We start from the raw sequence: 16,157 nt of genomic DNA, 5'->3' as shown, positions 1-16,157 counted from the left end.
AAATAAGCCTTAAATTCTCAAGCGTTGAAATCAGAGGAGGGGGGATATGTATAGAAATCGATCTTTTTAAAAGTGTAAAATCAGATCTCGGCTGAGGTATAGATTTCACAACGAGTACAAATCGTTGTTGGTAGGATATGAGTATTGAGTTTTACATTGGTGCACATAGAAACACATCTCTCATCATAACATAATTTAGGCCACGAAATCTACGAAATTATACATCTCTATTGGGCTGATCTATGTCTTAGTCTGAGAAACTACTTGAGTACATACATCTATGATACTTGTTCACAAGTACATACATTTAACCGTGTTGAAGTCTCGACGTCAATAAACGTTTATCCCAATAAGTGTTTTAAATTATCGTATACAAAATGGGTTTTACGTACCGTAATTGATTACAATGTATATGAATAATTTATTGTAGTTTTGTACAGTTATCCTATGTGATTGTGTCTATATATTGTGACTTATGAATCTGGCCATCAGCGATACGATTTCAATCAAAAAATATCGAAAATAATTACGCCACTACTGCTGATTTCTTACAAATTGGCATAAAATCGCCTTGATATAATGTATCTGAATCTGACTGAAAACCATTTCAAAATGCATCATGAATACTTTTTTGTTAAAATTATTTAGTATTTGGTTGTAAGTAAATTTAACTAAAAACAAAATAAAACAATAAAAATAAACTAACATAAATACTAAATAGATTATATTTAATAAATAATAAGAATTTAGGTATTTATGATGACATTTTTAAATGTAATAATGACTTTTGATCTTTCTCGAATATCTTTGGTTTTGATTTATTAGGTAATTCATGATAATAATATTAGCTTCGTTTTGTTTATGAAAAGAGATAATAATTCTATCTACCCATATAGTATAGAAATCAAAACGTCAATAATCGGTTACATATGTTACAAAATAAAATAATATATGGTTATACTGTTGAGATTTCGGAATATGTAGCTTAACACTAGTGTCTCCATACCTACTTTCACAAATAACTTTTTTTTAAATGTAGTTTCATTCTGAATACGATTTTAAAGCTATTTTATAAAAATATGACAAACTTTGATTATCCGATATTAATGATGATGACAATATATGATTATTACTCAGTAATAATTTATGTAATAATTGATTAGGTATTTCGGTACAACATATCCAATAACAGAGATTTCGTTAAAAACGCAGTTTTAAGTGCAGATGACTTGCCGGAATCATTGATTTAATAATCATTTAATGACACACTTTCAAGTCGGAATTTCAAACATAATAAAACGTATACAATAGTAATAATAATTTAAAAAAAAAAAAAAACGTTGGACAGAAATACATTTTTGAGTGATTTTTGCGAAGAACTAATAAATTTAATACGCAGTGGAATACAGTTTAAAATAGACAATCAACATTTTACTAACAAAGCATGTATTTTAGATACTTTTGTAGACGATGCTATCGCAACACTGTTTGTCTCGAAATGTAAAGGTAATGTTGTGTTTTTCTTGTGCACAAGATGAGAAACCCAAGAATAATTTATAATATACAATATGTACAACCGACTTTGTTTCTCCGAAATAAACACACGTAAACGAACTCAATAATTTAAAAGGAAATCACTGAAACAAATTACACTAACAATTACATTCAACAAATACAACAAGACTAAATATTATACGAAATTTTAATATTATCCGAGTGTTTATCTTAGAATTTATGCATTAGTGTTGTTCTGACATAATAAAAATGTCATAGTCATAATCATATAGTATCCTGTATTACTAAATGTATATTAAGTTCACAAATTTACTGTTGGATTTAGCTTTTAATGCGCTGTATGTGCAATACATAACACAAGACTTCCGTTTGTCGTCTGTATTATAAATCGTAATAAAATAAATTCGATAGCAATACATTTGGATGTATCGGAAGACCTCGTAGAAAAATATTTAGATAGAGGTATTCAATCGTGGCATATTACTATGGGACGAATTAAAAATGAATTTCATGAACAACTTTAGAAGCTTTTAAATATTTTGTGATTCTGAAACTTAGCCAATAGTTCATAATATATAGTATAGCTTTATGGATTTAGCAGCCACTTCAGCAACTGCAGAAAGTAAGTTTTCTTCTCTTTTCGATTGGAAACTTTAATACTATCTCAATAATGTTAGAATAACGCTATTAGCATGGATTTCTTTATTTCATTGTTACATAATTAATGTTATAATATTAATATTAGTATGATAGAATAGGCAACTGAAGAATTTGTCGAATTGAATTTTTTTTTTTAATAACTTATACAATATGTGTAATATTTTCTCATAATATCATACATAACTAATTTAACCGAATTGAACAATTTTAATACTGTTTATTTATATTTGATATATTAGCCTAATAGTCTGGAAGACCAAATTTAATTTTAAATATTTTTATTTATCTTAGAATATATCTTTATAGTTAGCCATGTATATTTGTAAATATGCATTACGCAGTCATATTTATTCTCCTCTGACAAACAACCAAAAACTGTCTGCACTAAAATTAATATCTATAGAATGTTGATATGTAGATACTATAGTAGACTGTACAAAAATAAGTTTGTGTGAAAACAATATATATATGACTATTAACCTTTAAATAACATTGGAAAAATATGTAAAAAACAAATATTATTTTCTTATTAGGCTCAGGCTAGAATATTAACCTTCTCCCACTTCAAATATGTTCCGAATCCGAACCTGGGTAAGTGTTTCATACATTATTATGTGAAAACACAATATTATAGTGTATTTTTTGAAAATGTTTCGATACTAATACTTTTTAGACTTTTTCCTTTGTATAAACAAATTAATGACACCTATAATATTTAACTAAGTTTGCGTATCAAAATATTACATAATATATCGTTTTATAAAATCTATATTATTAGTTATTTCGTCGAGCAAACATCAATTTCAAACCACAATAGGCGTATAAAGAAATATAACAATATTCCATTGTATAATATTTATGACGATCATTGCGACGTTGACGTTGATGTCTCTTTCGTTTATATTACGTTTTCGGTGGCGCACGTTCCACGGTTACAATACGTGCTTTATTCAGCGTACGCATAATGTATTGCGTATATTATTATAGATACTATCGTTCAGGAAACGTCGACCGGATGGTAATTTTGTTTTGTAAATCGATGCCGGGACGAAACGCCGATCGAAATGACCGCCGACGGTTCCGGCTCAGTAGCACACGGAGAGCACACAGGACCCGACGGGGTATACGCGTATTGGCACGCGCGCATAAAAGTTTCCAAAGAGGCTTAAGTTTTTTTTTTTCAAACGGATCCGAGAGAGAGTAGGTAAATAATAATAATAATAATAATAATATATAAACCTTTACAGTGTTTGTATATTGAAAAAGTTGTCTAATAAATCGGTTGCGGTCGAGCGGAGTAGTATAGAGAGTGGTTGATTTTTTTTATAGACTTACCTATATAGTTTACCGCAAACACGAGGTCTATATACCTACTTAAACTTATGTACAAAGCGGTATATTGTATATTATTATTTGTTGATATTTATATTATGTATCAGGGCCATCTCTGGCACTTGATCTAATGGGTGGGAGGGGGGAAATTAATTAGTTATAATTATACAAAATACTGTATTTTGATTTTGATCGTTCATTTTATTGAAATAATATAGTGTTTGCATTTCAATTGTAACGCGATCAATAAGTCATAATTATTATATTAATGAGTAAACTGAAATATGTTAAAAAAAAAAAATTTTAAAAAATTGGTCTACTGCAAATAACAATGACGTGGACACTTGGTCAGTACAATACAAAAACTATCAACGACTCTCAAGTGCTCTCAAAGACGAATACACTAGAACTACCCCTAAATACATACCAATATTATATTATACAGGTAACTATATTTTTCAACGATTTAACCGATTTCGGCAAATGCACATAATAATATATAAAATAACATAATAATAATAACAATAATAATGATAAAAATAAGCAGGTATATAATTTGACTATAAGTCTCTTGCGTGCGTAATTTATTAAACGAATCGCATAAACGCACACTCAACGTCGTCGTCGTCATCGTCGTATTATTATTATTGTTATTATTATTTATTGGCCTCATAGCGCATATACATACTATATATATAGTCGGCGGTCTCGGGGCCCCCGTCGTACGCAATAATAAATTCAATAAGCCGTCCCAGCCCGGTCCTTCTTCTTATATATAGTGTGTGTGTATGTGTGTGTTTGTGTGTGTGTGTGTATTATATACCTTTGCGTTTGGGGATAAAAGCAGAGAATGAAAAACGACGGCGGCGATATTATTATCGTTTCGCGTTCAAAGGGCAAACTGAGGATTTTTTTTATTCATATAGGTTTACATACACGCATACATACACACATACAAATAGCTTGTTGCTTTTAGAGTAGAATGGGAGTGAAAACAGAACAGAAAAAAAAATCATCAGAGGACGAATCTTTTGAAGAGGAATTTTTAATTTGTGTTCGTCTGTTGTTGGGCTCATCGAGTGTGTAAAAAACAAACTTTACATCACAGAATTTTTCAACAGATTCTTTTCAACCCATAATTGCCCGGCGCACTTCCGTGGCGATGGACTAACGCGTTATTACATAATAATACATCAACAAAGCCGCTCCTGCACCGTCGCCGTCTTATTGTACGATAAACATATTATTAAATTATTACATAGGATTCCATGGACGATACACGAATACAATGTTATTGATGGTGTGACTCGGCAGTTGGTCGGCGTAAATTCGAAATTGTAAATAATAAACCGCATGACGGTTTTTTCGATAAATTTTGATTTTAATCGATTACAAAATCTTAATATCAACAATAATATGTTAAGTAAGTTGAGATTTTTACGAAAAAATGAATATTCTATTTTGGGAGCTTGAGCTCTGCACTCCTCCTGATCATCGACTATGCTTTTTCTGTAATACGTACGATCACAGATACCACTACTATATACTAGGTAAGTGGTGTAATAATATTATGAATTGATCATTTTGGTCAAATATTGTATTAGAACTATAGCCAGCCGTTAAACAGTTTTGTGTATGAGCGAATATAATAATTGCATACTACCTATTCATTTCAAGCAAAAACAATGACATAGAAATATTAGGAAATAAAAATACGACGATATAATAAAAGGTTTAGTCTGATTTAAGAGTTGGTATCAATTAAAAACGCATCATATTATGGATCTGTTCATTATAATGAACTAGCATAATACAATGACCCGACATTAATTTGATAACGAGAAAATAATACTTAAATAAGATTATAAGACCATACTATCTAAATATCTCGAAATTGTACTAATTCGGATTTTTTTAGAGATATCCTGTATTTTTATAAATAAGATAGATTGTGATTTTGTCAACTGTATAATGCATGTAAGTAATTTATAATATAACACATATGGCGTACAATATGTCCGTGTACATGGTTTAGAAAATATTTTTAAAATGAAAATGTTTGTGATGACAAAAAAAATGTGGTATTCTCAAAGGTAGGATTGAATTCTGCTTGCATACTTGGTTTAAATTGCACTGAAACCCATTTTTTTTTTTCAAAACAAGTACCTGTCACAGTTAAAAAGAATGAGGGGGTGCAGACCAACATCTAAATCGCACCCCTCCACACAATTATGCCATTGTACAGCCGTACTGCGGTGTCATCTGAATTCTGTTTCACCGAAAACCACGATCGCCGTAGATTTCGTAACGTAACATGTTTTAAAAGACCTTGAAGTGTACACAAGATAATGGTGCCTTCCGAGTGTATCGTCAGTTGTACGAGTAGATCCTAATCGAAGGGGAAAGGGTGTGCTGTTTTTAAGACTTTAAAGCTAAAAAACAATTTCAATCGGTCAATTTCATTTTTATAAAACCGTGGTCCAAACTTCAATCGAAACATCTATATATATTTTTTATCTTATGACCCGACCCGAAGAATATTAGACCCATGATCACTTCCACGCTACTTGTACTACTTGTACTACTTGTAGGTTAATTTATAACCTACCCTCAACTTCGTATCGTCGTGCAATCAACGACGATATCGTACAAAATAGGAATAATATTAGCAGATATGATATTGTTGTAGTTTAAAGGCTGGTGCGTGTGTAGATAGTAAACGTGTGCCCAAACTCGCTAAATATAAATATTATACGTATTATATGTATATATATATATATATACGTATCGAATTAACACGCCGTTTGCAAGCACGTTCGCAGTTCGCGGGGAACGCGTTTGTAATACGCAGTGATTAAACACAAAACGAAAAAAAAAAATTAAAAAACATGGTCGTTGGTCTTTTTTTCCGTTTTCACATAATATTACACACGCTCAGATTATTCGGTCGCCCTGTCGTTTGCGCATTCTCACTCTTTCTCTCCCCGTATGTGTATACATCTCTCTGCCTCGCTCTGTTTCTGTGTGTGTGTTTGTCTCTCTCTCTCACTCTCTATTTGTCTCTATTTTTTTTTTTTTGTTCAAAACGTTAAAATAATAAAACACATGCACTCACACGTGGGTATTGCACACGACGAGTGCGATGTTACAGTGTGATGGCGGTGCGTGCAATCACGACGAGGAAACAGCCGACGAAAATGTTATAAAAAAAAAAAAAATGCTAGCAGAAAAAAGGATAACACGAAATCGCTGATAGTATATTGCCGTAATTATTACTACTATGCGAAGCCATAATATTTCAAAATCTCCACTATGGTATTGTAGATCGTTTTTGTTTTATTTTAAAACAAATAAATTATATGTACAGCTATATAGGGAACACGTTTAGCTCCGACAGTCCGCGCTTCCATCACCACGTCTAAACATTTGCAAATAATGTCTAATTTTTTTTTCTGCAGGAGATTGTATTAGTTTATTTTATCAATGTTGTGTGCAAGTAATTTTGTAATGCGACTATATGAAAAGTCCACGAGCCACCCAAAATAACATTATTTAACAAACATTTTCTTAACATTTGGTAAGTAATTTGTAAATCCTTATAAGTTTAGCCAAAATAGATGATTCACAAAACTTTAAGCCTTAGCTATTTTACAGGTAGAATAAAATTTTTTTTAATTGAAATTTTTTATCTCTTTAAATGTTATGTTATGGAGGACTGGGACCACTATAGTTTCTTTCGTTTATGTGGATATATTTTATATTTAGACGAAACAGTTAAGCGGCGCGACTCCAATAAGAGTGGTACAATATAATTATTATAAATACTCATAATAATTGATTAATGTTTAATCATTTTTAGTTTATTGCTGCGAAGTGTATACAAGCTGCAATCAGCAGATAAAAAGACCATTCGAGAATTTTGAAAACTCGAGAATACCTCGGAGAGCCTCTCTAAGTAGAGCCAGATTATTGTCACAAGCGACAATGATCATTGATTTTTTTTTCGTTTCAACACATTTTAGTGTTTCACCTCATATTTAAAATAGTATCATTTCGGATGCAATTATAATATATATATATATATAAATTATTGTAATTTAATTAATTATTAATTATTAATACAATATAAAATATATTTTCTTCAAAACATTTACCGCTGATGCTTCGTTTATTGCGGACCGTCATAAATAATATAAATCACGGCCGGTATAGGCCTGTGGAACAGTAAAATCTGGGGGTAAATTAATATCCTAATACAATTCAGAATACCAGATTAACTACTCACGGTACCTACACTGTCTGGTCTTGAAAGAAAATATGTAAACGCGGCCTCTTAAATAATTCATGTTATGTTTTATGTACAGCTGCATAAAAAAATAATCGTTGCGCAAAAAATGTTTCAAAGTTTTCAAAGTCACAGTGAAAACAAACGTCAAAACGATCACCCTGTGTACAATGCACCCTCGGCGGGCTATAAGGGTGCCCACTCTTACCCACTTCTCATCTACAACGTACGAAGGACGTCTCTGTACCGGTGCTATACCGTTTACAGTGTAGCGGTGTACAGTATAGTTGGTCTTTTTATTGTCGCCGTCGTTGTATTATTATTATTATTTTTTTTTTTTAATTAAACCGGCGGCGTCGTCGTCGTCGTCGTCGTCATCGTCGTCGTCATAGTCATCGAGCAGGGGGCAGGCAATGGACGGCTGCAGTGCGCGCGAATTAAACGGCCGCACGAAATTAATTTTTGGTCTTTTTTTTTAGTTTTTATTGCTTTTCTCTTTATAATCACTGCGGCGCTGTGTATAATGTATATGTATATATTATAATCACGGTACGACGGAATTTTAACGTTTTCGATTCCAAACGAAACGCTTGACAAAATGAGCAATAATAATACGATAGTATAATAGCGATCTCTTTTCCGTATACGTCCGCAACGACGCATCGAGAAAATCAATTTAATACGATGATAATATTAAATAATTTTAATACATACATTCATTACTGTATTCGACGATAATAATAAGATCGATTTGGTAATAATAATATTTGTTTCGTATTGTAAAACCTACCGAATAGTATCTGGTTAAACGGACAAAAACGTGTCATGTTTGAGCAGGTGGTTTTAAACATAATAATATGTACTTATCCAATTACTTATATCAGTTGTGTAGTATGATGTATACATGCACTTTATTTTATGCTCAGTATTTGTACATAATAATAATTAATATGTACCAGTAACTTAGTTCAATAGTTACTATATTGTTATTATAACTCACTGTGCACACCATTTATTATTATATCAATAGTGTGTACCCCTTGCGAAAAATTCTACCTACTTCAAATGATTTATTTACGAAATATTAATGTTATATTATTGACTTCAGAGAACATGTATAACATAAATATACGAACCATTGTAAAACAAAAACTTAAATCTAAACTAAAAATATATCAATAACGTTATCCCGAGCGGCTGTACATAGTATAGTAACTCCGTTGGGTCACTCCGACTTAAGTACAATAAGGGTCCGGTACAAGAACCTGGTATCTTTATACTTTTTTTCGACAGTATTGTTTTCTGGTAAAGAATAATCTCGGTTCAATAACCGGGTATATCTCCGTCCGTTGGCAGCTATAATATCATACAAATATGATGATGATAAAATATGTCTGGCATACAGAGGTCGGTGGTTATACAAGGTAGTGTGTTATGACTCCTGTAGAATAATGAAATAGAATTGGACATAGCCGCGGTCCTCGTACCAGCGGCTTCAATATATTATTATTGTTCAGCATAAGCCTCTAAAAAATCATGCCCACCCTTGTTCTGTTTTAATTGTGTAGTATAATTATTACTGTAGAAAATAATGCATCCACAACCGTGGTATAGGTAGTGGTATACTCACGTAGTGTTGTCGGTTGGCGGCCACGTACGACGTGCACCACTGTTTTGGCTGTACAGTCAAGTACCGTCTGCCGGACGCGGTCGGATCGCCACCGAAATCGCCAAACTCCTCGGCCGCGACATCGTCATCTTCATCGGCACCTCCTCCGTCGTCGTGGTTGTAGTCAACCCCGTACACGATACCGTTTCCGTTACTTCCGGATCTCTGGAAGGGCCACTGCCGATTGGCATGCATCATCTTCCGGCTACGATGCGTAAGCGACGAACGGTCGAATGTTATTGAATAATAATAATAATATTATTATTGTTTTGTGCTCGGTAAAATCTCGATATTGGACACGTGCTAGAATATCGATATCGATATAAGTAGCTCAATGATGTGTGAGACCACTGCCTTTGCTGTAATCCTACAGGCCGCCGAGGAGACGTCGAGGTGTGCGAAATACAGCAGTATAATGATAACAATATTCGTGGCGGCCGATACTGGTCTGCAGGTCAGCTGAAATATAAAAATAGAAAAGAAACGAGTCAGTAAACATCACGATAATACCTCATTATATCTATATTATTTGGTACACGTAGGTGTTATGTGATGAAACAATTTTACGTTCCATTTTATAAGATAACCGTTATTTTTATTGAAAAGCCATAATAGTAATGATAATGTCTTATTAATAGGTAATCAAAATCCAACGGACAAGAAACCTTAAGATGTACAACTTTTAAATTGTTTGGAACATCAAGGTCACATATAGGTTAGGTATATTATATATTTATATTGGTATACGTATTACCAACTGCGTATTGCTTGGGTAATGCTTGGATGATGTACACGACATAGATATTTTACTGGAAACTAGTGTGCAATATTAAATAAAAGTGTTGAAATACATTTTTAGATACAACACTCGGGGCACTGCAGGTAAATATACGATAAATTCCAATAACATAATGCACAATCAATCGTGTAACGATAATAGATCGGTTGGAAAAAAAATACAAGTCCACTGAAAAAAATCGCGATCCGGCCCCCCGGACACACGGTGGTCAAAACAAAAAATAATTACGAACGACTCTCCACCCCTATATGGGTAGCCTGTGCGGTGCTGCGGCTAAAAGTCTGCCTCGGGGTGCACTCGAGCCGCTAAATTGTCTACGTAATCGCTACCTCTTCATATCATCATTATTATTATTATTAGAATGGACATCGTTGGACCCAATAACGCAATAGCTATAGCACTATTCCGCCGGAAAACACATGAATTGTCAGTATCACTGCAACGATAACACGACGATTTACCTCCATACGTGAGTGTGTGTGTGTGCGTGCGCCGCTACTCGATATGGTGTTTGGCCATTTTTTTTCACCCCCACCGCGGCCTCCCCGGGTGGTCGGAATGTTTGATTAAAAAAAATAATGTATATATATATATATATATATATATATATATATATTAGACCTTTACACGTACATATATACAGAAAATACCGCGACTGGCGAAACGGTAGACGGGTCGGGCGTGTAACTCGCAGTCCGCGGCCGCCCGACGATAAAACGCCCGCGTTCGTATTATTGCGCCGTGCTGTACGGACCATTGAATTCTCCATTCATTCCGCGTGCATCATCAGTCCGACCGAACACCTCCACTCGTTTCCCGGGGTGAGTATATAATATATTATATGCGCTGATTTTTTTTTTTTTTTTTTTTTTTTTTTTTTTTTGTACCGAAAACGACTTATTAATTTTGTATATACACACCGATTACGGAAAAGTCCGTAAAAAAAAAAAAATTTTAAAAAGAAATAATGATCGTGTTTTTATTATGCGTCTGTAACAATACCTACGTGCCAAAATTATTATTACGAACATCTATAGTATATAATATTATGCATACCATATGGGCTACGGGGCGTAAAATCGAAATTTTCAATTTTTAATACCGCTATCCATATCGATTTTTCCAATACAAATTCGAAATAATATGATTTTGATTTTATAATAATAAATCGTATGATTTCCATGCCGATTCAAGTTATTGTTCTTGATTTTTAATCCGATTTTAAAAATAATTTCCATCCTTTTTTCGCTTTAAAATTGATACTTTTACATCTTCACTTAATTTTTTTTCTACCTACGATCGTTCTGGGTTCACGTATAGAATATTATACGGACTTCTTGGCTTTTACTTTTTGATGAAATTAAAATTAATTTCATTTAATTTAAAATTGTTGAACTAATTTTACTGAAAACATCGCATATCTTTGTGTACAGTTTTATATTACAACTAGTGCCATGCAGTGTGTGGACATAATGAAGTCAAATAGGTCAGCATGTAGTTGTCAAGTCGATACACTACTATAAAGACATGCTATAGAAACATAGAATACACACATCTCATGGACCTATCAGCGAATGAGTGTAAACTAATTCCAAAAGAAGGTCTTTTTGGGTGGATCATACAGGTCGTCTGCCAGGGTAGTCATCACATTATCTTTGTTTGTTTATTACTGTTATTATAGCTATTAAAACCATAGTTAGGTTATTTCAAAATATAACAACTTGAAAATATAACACATGATTAACACTGATCTTAATCTTCTTGCAATGGAATTTAAAATATATATGTATATATTCAAAGCATAATTTCTCATCATTAATTTTAGGGACAAAAATATGTTCAACCAACTGAAGAATTACAATATCGGACATATAAACTAGTATTAATACTATAGATTAACAACATGTATAAAATACAGTTGTAAATTAAAAACGATACAATATTCATTCAGAAACATTTTTCGTGTGCAATTATTTATCATTAAATCTAAATGTAATCCATTAAAAAAATACCAAAACATATTGCAATTTATTAGATATTGCTTTTCACAGCTTTTTTACTGTTCACATTATATTCACGTTAAACCACATTCATAAATTATTGACAATTGCTTGAACTATATTAATATTATATGTTCGTTATTAAAATGTACTAAAAACGGTGAGTTATTAAATGCTACTAAATAAGCATATACAATCTAAAACTAGTAAGTAGTAACCACCATATTATGGGTTCCCTGTTTGAAAAAACTGTCTGCGAGAAAAGAAAAAAGGAAAGACCAGCGTGTGTGTACAAAAATATTTTATATATATGTTAAAAGTATTCGAAATCATAAAAAACAATCCGTCGAAAACCACGGACATATTTACCGAGAAAACTGTATGATGTCTTAAATATTATAAAATTCCTTTTGTACATGAATACGCAGCATATACAATGTATGGCCTGCAGCTGGTATAATATAATATTATGGCAACGACGACGGTGCACATAACGCCGCTGTTATACCGTGCTTTCGTACATAACATTATAATATTATTATTGTTGTGTGTGCAGCAATAATTATTATACAGTTTGTGTGTGTTTTTTTAAGCGCATGTAACACGATAATCCGCCAAATGTTTTTCCTATAGACGGCATGCCGAGTGCCACCCCACCACCTTACACGCGACTCCGCCGACAACGGTACAAATATTATTCACTTACACGATCACAAGACGTGTCTGCTCCTCGTTAAGCGATAATATATATTTAAGACAAACACAAACATAATATATTATTACACACACACACACACACACACACACACACACACACACACACACACACACACACACACACGCACGCACGCACAACGTTATACTCGAGGGTGAACAACGCCGCTCATGTTTGTGCGTCCACGACAGTATCGTAAATCATTTCATCGTAACACCTGCGGATGATGATTATAGTATTATGTGTGCCTATTAAATGCGAACGATTTTGTTTTTGAATAATCTTGCTTTGAAAACGAATTAGTGCCGTTATTAAACCGCCTCCCGAGAAATGCTAATTATAATTAAGAATGAATTCGGTGGGGTTTTGTTTTGCCCACTGTGCATCTCATGGGTTGATATTTTTATGTTACACTTCAAACGGAGTCGAGAGACAAATCTTTATTGTTTCTACAGTGGTGATGTTTTTTTTTTTTTTTTTTACTTTTCGATAAACCATTTTTCATCGCACGCGTACACGTAACATATGCTCTTGATCGCAAGTTCTACATGGGATGTATAAATCAAATTGTATATGTATTTTTCAACTACACAAGATCGTTTGTAATAAATTCGTCGAGAGTTCATATCATTTTTTTTTGTAATTTGAACAAGGTTAATGTGTGTAATCAGCTTTGCCTATGTTTATAAATAAAAGTTTAACCATGTGTTGCAAGTACTTATAATATCTATATTATTCATCGTGACGAATATTTTTCCATTAAGTTCCATAAACTAATCTGTTTCTAAATCGTCGACAATTGTTTACAATATTACAAGTCGTAAATTGTAAATTTGTAATTATCGTCTATGAGTTTAATTATCTGCATAACATGTTTTACTCAATATTATATTATTAAAATTCCATTCAATTTGAAATTTAAAGTATATAAGTAACATGTAATTTTGTTATTAAAATAAAATAAATATATATTTAATGTAAAATCATAACACTTATGTAGTCTTACACAGGGTTAATTCAGCCATTTTGAATTTTCGTATAACCTCAAGTCTTCTTTTGATTTAATTTGCCAATGTTATGTCTTTTTTTAATTGTTACTAAATTATTATACACTTGTATACCTAAATACTACATAAATATGTGTTTTTTTAATACACATCGAATGAAATGATTATTATACATTTATACCTAAATTATGATAAATAAATACATAAAACCGTTATGAGCCATAACTTATAAAATATTATACTCATATAATAGTGATGATATAGGTATTTTATTATAATGTTGTCCTTATTATTTCAAAAAGTGTCATATCCATTGGATTTTTCATACGAAAATAAGTATGAATCGTCTGAGTTTACTCGTTGAGTAGCATAACAGAGCACGCATCAATTAAAAATATTATAATCCTTAACAGTAAACTTAAAAATTACAAAAATCAGTTTATTAGAAGATGCATTAAAAAAAAACTGCAGCGAGCACGCTCGGTGAATTTCCCTGTATAATACCTTCAGCACCATTATACCAATATAAATGTATTTTACAATGATTCCGAAATTTATTTTAAATTCAAACAGTACACGAATCGCGGAGCGCGCGCGTTTCGAAATCCAATTTCCTCCTAGGTATTGACTGCTGTAATGCGTTATGTGGACAATTTAAAATGCAATTATATTTTTCATTTTCTCGATGGCGATGGCATTAAAAAATAAAGAAATACAACCGTTTCACGCTGTAATAATAACAATAAGAGGATCAACTATTGTTTTCGATTTTTGCGCATGAAGAGAGGAAGGAGCGAGAGCATTAAAAAGTGAACGAATGGAAAAATATTTCGAATATTTTCGAGGGGAAACAACGATCGTTCGATCGTCATCATTATACCTGTATTGTATACACCAATACCGGCTTATTTGCTTCCGTCACAAAGTCAACAGATCCATACACTTTCGCCACCGTTCCCGGATAACCCTGTACAGTGTACACTTTTAGAGCCTTCAAGACTTACAACCGTAGAACACGACATACGACTACTGATGTTGTATTTGGCGGTGGTGGAGGAGGAGGGACACGCTATTTAATTTTTCAACGAGGCTGTTCTGCGAACCGAATCCACACAACTTGTTGATCGCATCACTGTGGTTTGCGCACCATGTAGTATAATATTAAACGTTTATTCATTTTGCGAATATCGTATTTTGACTTATCAAAATGTTCCTACACAGTCACAAACCGACAAAAACGTCAAAAATATAGGTATAGGTTTGGTACCTAAACACACCTTTATAATACTATGATCGTTGAGCAATAACGACGCGACCAATGTGATGGTTAAATTATTAATTATTATAAATCCATTTAATAATATTTGAAATGACTTTCTACAGTTTCGTCGAGTTATTTCAATATTTTAGTATTTTATTACAAATTTAAATTGTATAAGTAAGTTGATGCATATACTTCACTATACTTGTATGTATATGTTCGTATAAAATATATAAAATGCACGACAATATTATAACACAATCAAGGAAACACGCTATTGTTAAAACAAAATAGATTCAACTTTAAAACAAAAAAAAGAAAATGTTAATACTAAATGTCAAAACCATTTAATTTAACGAATATTTTAGTATTTTTTTTTATTTTTTTTATTTTTAAGTCATCAACTACGTAAGTCATCAGCAGTTTGTTTTGCCGTGGGTGGAGGTACAGTTGGTTTGGAACTCGTGTATAATCGGGGCTAGGATTCGTCACTTAAAATCCGGGTGGTCACCCATCCGGGAGCTAGTGACGTGGGCAGATACTTGACCTCAAAACACGTTACTGACTGCAGCCAACCATTGTGCCACACAAGGCCCCCTAACAATAATCTTATGATTTATGAAAAACGAATAAATTATAATTTTAAGGACGGCGTCCTGTATAGGCAATTTAAGGGCATCCAAGCGTTTTATAATTTTTTTACTGACTTTATCAATATTTAAAATACCACATTATGGGCCATGGTACATATTATTTTTACCTTAATACTCAACCATGTAACCACAGCCCTTGAAATACTGAGTGATTAGAGTGCGACAACTATTGTACCACACTGCCAAATGTAACTTTATGAACATAGTATTTACATAAGCAGTTGAATAGTACGAATTTCAATAGCAAACGTTACATGTCGT

General features: G+C 32.6%; 1 protein-coding gene across 2 annotated transcripts in view; it reads right to left on the bottom strand.

Moving 5' to 3' along the window:
• Positions 1-16,157, bottom strand: part of LOC111029805 (gamma-sarcoglycan) — a 142,562-nt gene that overhangs the window by 102,563 nt on the left and 23,842 nt on the right. For both annotated transcript variants that reach the window (XM_022308985.1, XM_022308986.1), the window contains exon 2: positions 9,423-9,920. In XM_022308985.1, coding sequence (XP_022164677.1) covers positions 9,423-9,659 — 237 coding nt within the window. In that variant the 5' untranslated portion in view covers positions 9,660-9,920. The remainder of the gene's footprint in view (positions 1-9,422; positions 9,921-16,157) is intronic.

The sequence above is a fragment of the Myzus persicae genome, unplaced genomic scaffold, assembly GCF_001856785.1.
Source record: "Myzus persicae strain clone G006 unplaced genomic scaffold, MPER_G0061.0, whole genome shotgun sequence".
NCBI lineage: Eukaryota > Metazoa > Arthropoda > Insecta > Hemiptera > Aphididae > Myzus > Myzus persicae.
Note: the sequence above shows the minus strand (reverse complement) of the source record. Positions and strands in the feature narration are given on the sequence as shown.